Here is a 9,092-nt window from a genome sequence, read left to right on the forward strand (position 1 = left end):
GCATTGCCCCAATTGTTTGCGATTTTGTAAGTCAAGTTACTGCTGTCTTCAGATCAACACCAGCCTGATTCACCCACAAGAGCTGAAGTCCCTTAGAACGAACCCAATAATGACAGAAGAATCCAGTATATAAATCCAACTGACAGGAGAGAGTCACAGAGCGACCTGGACTGATCTCAGTCTGTGAGGATGATGATGATGATGATGATGATGATGATGATGATGGAGACACTGAAACTGAACACAAGACACAAATCACAGACTCTTCAATCATCATCTGAGTTTAAAGGTGCCCTAGAACATGTTTTTAAAAGATGTAATATAAGTCTAAGGTGTCCCCTGAATGTGTCTGTGAAGTTTCAGCTCAAAATACCCCATAGATTATTTTTTATTAATTTTTTTAACTGCCTATTTGCTGGTTGACAGTCGCACCGGGCCTGCAGGCTGAGCCGCAAAAATAGATGCATTACCTGTTGATCCAGGTGTTATATCAGTTGGAACAAAAATAGATGGATTGAACTGACAATGGATAGAGTTACGAAGAAGTAGAAGTGTGTCTCAGGAGAAGGTGAGCCCATGCCGTGCTCCAACATCATTTGATTGAGTAATCCAAACGGCACAGTCACTATCGATCCATACTATTATAAGGATAATCCAAATCCAACTTGTCCAGTTCCCTATGATGTTTCAGCCATAGTACAATCGCAGCATTAACATTAAACACACACAAAAATTCAAACAACAAAACAATTCAACAAACGCACCAACGTATGTGCCGGAAGTAAAAGAGTGAAAAGAAAAAAAATGGAAGAATACTTGTTGCTATGCGCTTAGCAACGTGCTTGTTGCAAGAATCATACCACCTCTGGCTGGACTGTTTAGGATGCTATGCGCAGCCGTCAGTATTAATCACTCTCGCTTAAGGCTGCTCATTTACCTTATCATTTATTATGGTTTGTTTTGGGGGAAATCTATCCCTGCGCTCCCTGCTCTGTCCAAGCATGGAGTAAAAATCACTACAATGGACACGTCCGGCATCATAGCGGCCTACACTGCGTACTACGGGCCCATTCCCTTCTAGAGACCCACCGCAACAACACTGTCCCACATCACAGCGCATGATGAGCATCTGTCAAAAACCATAAAAAAACATAACCAGAGGAAACATGCAGGATAATAATAAATAAAGAAAGAAAACACTACAATGTTGTCTGCAGCTTCTGTTGAGTTTTTGTTTGGGATGGTTTACAGTTTGTTTGTCAGTTGATAACAAGCATCGGTCAAAACTGAAGCCACATGTTCAAAACTCTTCACACATTCAGTCAAACAGAAGTCTGTGTGGACTGAACTGTCAATCATTTTCCATTGCTTTCACATTCAATGAGCACATTTCCCAAAATCCATGAACACGTCTGTCATTCATACTTCACCATCTGCAGCAGATTGATCCAATGCTAACACACTGCTTTAAACTGATAAAATCACATTCAGATCACCCACACAGCAAGCGATCTTGGGCCGGCGCTGCTGGCCTCTTGTCAGCCAGAGCTGGGCCATGTGTGGCAATGTTGGCTAGTGATGGAGAGATGAAGCTGTGAAGATTTCCAGCCAGATTTGTTGAAAAAGGTTCATTTCTCGAGGCTTCGAATGAACACAGTGACGCCTGCTGGTCAAAGCAAATATGGTGCAGAAAAAACTAGCAGGAGTGCATGAAACATTAACATACACACACATAAACACATGATTGAATAAACAAATAATAGTTGTGTGAAGTAATTATGCTCAGATCTGTTTCATAATGTTTGATAATTTTGTAACTGGGCAGTGCTTTTGTTGAACACACAGAAATGAAGTTGTTTAGACTGGATAAAGAAGGTGAACAGAGAGAAGTGGAAGAGCTCGTGTAACACGAGAGGGAAAACTGTGTCTATATGAGCCCAATCTACAAAGAGTAAAATGAGTCTGAGTCAGTGTCACTATATATCAACTCTAGCTGGATTTAAACATTCAGTTCAGATCAGAGGAAGTTCTCAACCACAGGAGGAGCTGATGATGATTAAAGGAGGAGCTGTAACTATATAATGAAGAGAAAGACTGACAGAAACAGAAAATGGCTGATCAGTGTGATCTGTGTCTGCTGGGACTGATCATTCTCTCTTCACTTCTCACAGGTAAAGAAATCTGGATTTTCTCTAAAGATATTTCACGAGTTCACACTTACAAATAATCAGATAGTAAATAGTATGCATAGTATGCGTATTTGGCGTGCTGTCCGAGGAGAGGGCTCCGAGCTCGGTATTTTGGCCCGAACCCATGTACTCCCCCAAAAATTGCAAACCAATGCAGGACAGCAGCCGGAACATCATTGATGACCCCCAAAATTGCCTTGCTTAGGCTGAATGCGCTGCTGGGAGGGTTAGTAAAGGACCGGTAGATTTCTCGTCATATGGATGAAGACATTAGACAGCGCTGAGCTCCTGCGGGAGCATGGGCGACATCACTGCTGCGGAAGTGGAGAGAATAGCTGGATGAACTGAGCTCTTGCAGGAGCCGAGGCAGCATCACTGCTGCGGCAGTGGAGGAATTAGCCAGACTAACTGAGCTCCTGTGCGAACCGAGGCGACGTCACTGCTGCAGCAGTGGAGATATTAGCCAGACTAACTGAGCTCCTGCGGGAGCCGAGGTGACATCACTGCTGCGGCAGTGGAAATATTAGCCAGAATAACTGGGCTCCTGCGGGAGCCGAGGCGACATCACTGCTGCGGCAGTGGAGAAATAGCCAGAAGACCTGAGCTCCTGCGGGAGCCGAGGTGACAACACTGCTGCGGCAGTGGAGGAATTAGCCAGAAATTAGCTCCTGCGGGAGCCGAGGCGACATCACTGCTGTGGCAGTGGAGAAATTGGCTTGAAGAACTGAGCTCCTGCGGGAGCCGAGGCGACATCACTGCTGCGGCAGTGGAGAGAACAGCCAGAGGAACGGAGCTCCTGCGGGAGCCGAAGCGACATCACTGCAGCGGCAGTGGAGAGAAAAGCCAGAATAACTGAGCTCCTGCGGGAGCTGAGGTGACAACACTGCTGCGGCAGTGGAGAAGTTGGCCTGAAGAACTGAGCTCCTGCGGGAGCCGAGGTGACAACACTGCTGCGGCAGTGGAGGAATTAGCCAGAAATTAGCTCCTGCGGGAGCCGAGGCGACATCACTGCTGCGGCAGTGGAGAGAACAGCCAGAGGAACGGAGCTCCTGCGGGAGCCGAGGTGACAACACTGCTGCGGCAGTGGAGAAGTTGGCCTGAAGAACTGAGCTCCTGCGGGAGCCGAGGTGACAACACTGCTGCGGCAGTGGAGGAATTAGCCAGAAATTAGCTCCTGCGGGAGCCGAGGCGACATCACTGCTGCGGCAGTGGAGAAGTTGGCCTGAAGAACTGAGCTCCTGCGGGAGCCGAGGCGACATCACTGCTGCGGCAGTGGAGATATTGGCCTGAAGAACTGAGCTCCTGCGGGAGCCGAGGTGACAACACTGCTGCGGCAGTGGAGGAATTAGCCAGAACTGAGCTCCTGCGGGAGCCGAGGCGACATCACTGCTGCGGCAGTGGAGAAATTGGCTTGAAGAACTGAGCTCCTGCAGGAGCCGAGGCGACATCACTGCTGCGGCAGTGGAGAGAACAGCCAGAGGAACGGAGCTCCTGCTGGAGCCGAGGTGACAACACTGCTGCGGCAGTGGAGAAGTTGGCCTGAAGAACTGAGCTCCTGCGGGAGCCGAGGTGACAACACTGCTGCGGCAGTGGAGGAATTAGCCAGAACTGAGCTCCTGCGGGAGCCGAGGTGACATAACTGCTGCGGCAGTGGAGAAGTTGGCCTGAAGAACTGAGCTCCTGCGGGAGCCGAGGTGACATAACTGCTGCGGCAGTGGAGAAGTTGGCCTGAAGAACTGAGCTCCTGCGGGAGCCGAGGTGACATCACTGCTGCGGCAATGGAGAAGTTGGCCTGAAGAACTGAGCTCCTGCGGGAGCCGAGGCGACATCAATGCTGCGGCAGTGGAGAAGTTGGCCTGAAGAACGGAGTTCCTGCAGGAGCCGAGGTGACAACACTGCTGCGGCAGTGGAGGAATTAGCCAGAACTGAGCTCCTGCGGGAGCTGAGGCGACATCACTGCTGCGGCAATGATAGAAATTTTCCGTTGTATTGGAATGATGGTATTAGTTGAGTTGGATATAGCGGCTTGCAGGTATGTGTGAGAGAACGAGCTGGAGCTGAAACTAACCGATAGGTGTTCGTTGGGCTTCTTTAATGTGGAAGCGATTAGATCGGATGTAGTTCTTAAGCTTCCAGTGACCAAATGTTTGAATCTGATGCTGGGAGTGGCCTTTTTTGGGTGGCTGTAGTTGCTGCTCCTATGCAGAATGGATTGTAGGGTTCTAGGGGAGGCAGCTTGAAGAATGAAGTTGAGAGAGGTGTCAAGGAGAGTTTTTTGCGGGTGGTTTATGGAAATATCAGCTCAGAATAAGGTACCGGGGTTGAGAATGGGTCCACCTCTGGTGACAACAGCTTGAATTTCTAAGAGGATCTGATTTTTTGGCAACATGGTTTGGTTCCAGGGCTGTAGCATTTGGTGGGATGGGCATCAGTGTAGTAGACAGGGTGAACTGCGTTTGCTTGTGGGACAGAGCAAGGAGGAAGAAAGGCCGGGACCGAGGCCGTTAGCGGAGGCAGCCTCACACTCGGTCGGCCCCTGGAGCCAGGGGAGGGATGAGGAGGTTAGAAAAGAGGGAAACTGAGAAAGGGAAATTGCGGCATCTGGGCCTACACCGTTAGCGGAGGCAGCTTTACGCTCGGGTTTGCCCCTAGAGCCTGGGAAGGAACGGGGTGGTTAAAAAGGAAGGAAGGGAAAGTAGGACGTCTAGGCCTGTGCCGATAGCGGAGGCAGCCTCACGCTCGGGTCGGCCCCTGGAGCCAGGGGAGGGATGAGGAGATTAGAAAAGAGGGAAACTGAGAAAGGGAAATTGCAGCATCTGGGCCTACACCGTTAGCGGAGGCAGCTTCACGCTCGGGTTTGCCCCTAGAGCCTGGGAAGGAACGGGGTGGTTAGAAAAGGAAGGAAGGGAAAGTAGGACGTCTAGGCCTGTGCCGATAGCGGAGGCAGCCTCACGCTCAGGTCGGCCCCTGGAGCCAGGGGAGGGATGAGGAGATTAGAAAAGGGGGAAACTGAGAAAGGGAAATTGGGGTGTCCGGGCCTGCACCGTTAGCAGAGGCAGCCTCTTGCTCGGGTTTGCCGCTGGAGCCTGGGAAGGAACAGGGTTTATTCTTGCACACATTCACGTTGTGATCTCAGAGTTGTGTATTGATACATACAGATCATACTGTATTATTCCTGATACTGGACATAGAGTCACTTAAACATCTGATGATCAACAATTATCTTCATATTCAGAGATTTCAACAGCTACATGATCAAGACAAACACTTTATTCTGGAGAGTGTGATGATTGTGTTCATGAGGAAAAAAGAATTGTCTGATTTATATGCTGATATGTTTCATGTCTTCATTTATTAATATATATCATAATGATCACTCAAATATACTGTGTTTCAGGTACCAGTGGAGTGAATGATGAGAATGTGTTCATCAGTTCTGGTGAAAATGTCCGTCTGCCCTGTAATAATGCTCTTTCTGACTGCAAATCAACTACATGGATCAATAACAGATTCAGACATTCAGCAGCAGTTGGATTGATTGAATTAGGGATAAAGAAGAAAGACACAGAGAGACATGAGAGACTGAGTCTGGGGTCTGACTGCTCTCTGAACATCAAGAACGTCACAGAAGAAGATTATGGATTTTACATCTGCAGACAATATGAGAATGGAGAACAACAAGCAACTGATACACTTGTTGATCTGCATGTTCTTCATGGTGAGTTTATGATTATGTGATCAATTTAAAAAGGACAGATTCTCCCTTTAAACTCAGATGATGATTGAAGAGTCTGTGATTTATGTATTGTGTTCAGTTTCTGTGTCTCCATCATCATCATCATCATCATCATCATCCTCACAGACTGAGATCAGTCCAGGTCGCTCTGTGACTCTCTCCTGTCAGTTGTATTCATATACTGGATTCTCCTGTCATTATTGGGTCCGTTCTGAGGGTCTTCATCTGTCGTGGGTGAATCAGGCTGGTGTTGATCTGAAGACAGACTCCAGGTATCAGATATTATTCTCATCAGATCACTGTAACATCACTCTGACTACAACACTCCTGAATGAAGATGACAACAGAGATTGGAGATGTCAGCTTATTCTCAGAAATCAACTCCAGACCTCAGTCAGATACACTGTCAAGTATTCAGGTGAGAAACAACTATTACTACTGTAAAATATGATGCTAATGTCCTACAGATGAACATCTGAACATTCATCTTCTGCAGCATCAGAAACTGAAGTCAGTGTGACTGCTGGATCATTATTCAGAGGTACGACACGTTCATTTCTACTGACAGCTTTACACCATTAAACTATCAGTCAGTCTGTAAATGCTTCATCAATAACTGTTCATAGTTGAATCCCCTTGACTTCAGTCATGTCCAGTTTCTCTTCTTCTTCTTCTTCTTCCACACATGTTTCCTCCAGTGATTGTGATGATTGTTGGGATGGCAGTGTTTGCTGCTCCTACTGTGATTCTTCTTCAGATCATCTGTGCAAGAAGAGCTGGTGAGTTTGAGCTTCACACAATCTGATGATTCACACTCATCTGATCTGGATCAATCATGGTAAAAACACATACGAGAGGTCAGTCAATGCTTTTATTTTGCAGGGAGGAAGGACTCGCAGCACCCAGAGGAAATAGAGATGCCTACAATATCACAATAAAATACTGCTGAGTTTAGAGACCATCTGAAACAAGATTTAAAACAGCAAAAACTCACAGAGGATTGTTCATTGTTTGATTTTCTTCTTCTCAGAAAACAGAGAAAAACTCTCTGAAGAAATAGTGACACCATCAAGTTTAGATTCAAATATCTTGTACAAATAAAAGGCCAGATTTATGTTCATTTATATGGTTTGATGGATATTTTCCTACAGCGTTGAATGTCATTTTCTTGTGCTTCATATATAAACTGCTTTAAATATAACATTAAATACAGTAGTCAAGTCAAGTCAAGTCAAGTCAAGTCAAGTCACCCTTATTTATATAGCGCTTTTTACAATGCAGATTGTGTCAAAGCAGCTTTACAGTGATAATTGGTATATAATTTTCCTTTTAAAGAATAGTGTCAATGCAGGCAGATCAAAAGCACTGTTGAATAAATGTCAAGGATACTGTTGAATATCAAATGTCAAGTCAAATTAAATTAAATTAGGGCTGCACGATTAATCGTATTTTATCACGATAACGATATCTGCTTCTCTCGATTGATTTTAAATAATCATCACGATATTGGCCCGCTCTATGAAAATGAACATAATTTGGAAATATTGGAATATTAGGAATTTCGCTGTTTTATCTTTTGAAGTTCCTAAAGGTTTTACCAGTTTTCATAATGTTGATCAGCTAGAAATGATTTTTCTTTGCTTTATGAATTTGCCGGGCAATTTGAATCTGGTTTGTCTTATTGCAAACGAATTGTGTTGCTTTAAAATCTAATGTGAATACATATTACAAAGCGCTCACCAAAACCATGTTTTGTATTGATTTACCATCTAACGAAGTTATCATAGTTGGTAAATTTAAATGGACAGACTGTTTGGAAAATCCTCTCTCTGTTCTGTGTGATGAAAATGATTTGCATTCCTGTTTTTAGCATCTTTGTTCTTTTTGAATGATTTCTACTAATTTCTTAATTAAACCTCTGTAATTGTTTAATATGTCTGTAACTAAGTTTGTATATACAAGTAAGGAAGACGACGAGGGTCGGCTGCGACTACTGGCTGCTTTTATTAATATAATTAAAACAAAAGGTGTGCACAAAAACAATCAAAGACAATATCGTGAGTTCACTCCGTCAGCTCCAGCAGGTTTCCAGGAGTGTGGCAGCCAGTAGTCCTTCTCTCTCTCGCTCGCTCCTGTTTCTCCTGGCATTAAATACTCTCTCCACAGCAATTACTGTAACAAGAGACAGGTGTTTGTTATTTGCGCTTAACCCGCTCATCCACCGCGCGTCTCCTGACACTCTCCCCCGCTGCAGCGTTCGCTGAACCACGCCCCCCTTGCCATATACCCCCACGGCCCCCCATCCGGCCTGCAGCACAAACCTTCTATAATATCCCGCCAGCCCGGGAAGTGTAACAAATTGGTGTAATCCAAACGGCATTGTGAAAGCTGTTTTTTCTTGGGATAATGGAGACAAGGGGATCTACCAATAACCCTTTGTTAATCGAGTGTCGAATAAAAATGAGCTGAACCAAGCTGGTCAAGCAATTTGTCAACCCGTGGCATTGGATATGCGTCGAATTTCGACACAGCATTCACCTTGCGATAATCCACACAGAACCGGACCGAGCCGTCCATCTTAGGAAACAAAACTATTGGGCTCGCCCAGTTACTGTTGGATTCTTCTATTACCCCCATTTCAAGCATCACACCTAATTCCTCCTGAACTACTTTTTTCTTGTGTTCAGGCAAGCGATATGGCCGGCTGCGAACCACCACGCCCGGCTCTGTCTCGATTTACGAGCACTTTATCTCCCAGTGCAAATTTACGCAAAACCCCGTGGAGGCTTGTGGGACCTCTCGCACAGCGAACAACAGGGGTTCCAACCATTTGTCCAAATTTCTGCCGTCTTCCTGAACAAATTTACAAATCATTGTTTTAAGCGTGCAATTAAAACGTTCGACCAGCCCGTCCGTTTGTGGGTGAAAGACGCTGGTCCAAATCGATTTAATGCCCAATAATTTGTAAAGTTCGCGTAACGTCCGTGACATAAACGCCGTGCCTTGATCAGTGAGGATTTCCTTAGGAATCCCCACTCGGGAGATTAAAGAAAACAGTGCATCAGCAACACTCTTAGCGGAAATGTTGCGGAGAGCCACTGCTTCTGGATATCGCGTTGCATAATCCACAATGACCAATGCAAAACGATGTCCTCGTGCTGATTGCT

General features: G+C 45.7%; 1 protein-coding gene across 1 annotated transcript; it reads left to right on the top strand.

Moving 5' to 3' along the window:
• The first annotated feature begins 2,110 nt into the window (after positions 1 to 2,110).
• On the top strand, positions 2,111 to 8,782 carry LOC137002922 (uncharacterized). The gene is made up of 5 exons (XM_067362876.1): positions 2,111 to 2,171; positions 5,587 to 5,907; positions 6,005 to 6,343; positions 6,624 to 6,704; positions 8,613 to 8,782. The coding sequence occupies exons 1-5, from the start codon at positions 2,111 to 2,113 to the stop codon at positions 8,780 to 8,782; spliced, it is 972 nt and encodes a 323-aa protein (XP_067218977.1).
• Positions 8,783 to 9,092: the final 310 nt, after the last annotated feature.

Source organism: Chanodichthys erythropterus, chromosome 3 (assembly GCF_024489055.1).
Source record: "Chanodichthys erythropterus isolate Z2021 chromosome 3, ASM2448905v1, whole genome shotgun sequence".
NCBI lineage: Eukaryota > Metazoa > Chordata > Actinopteri > Cypriniformes > Xenocyprididae > Chanodichthys > Chanodichthys erythropterus.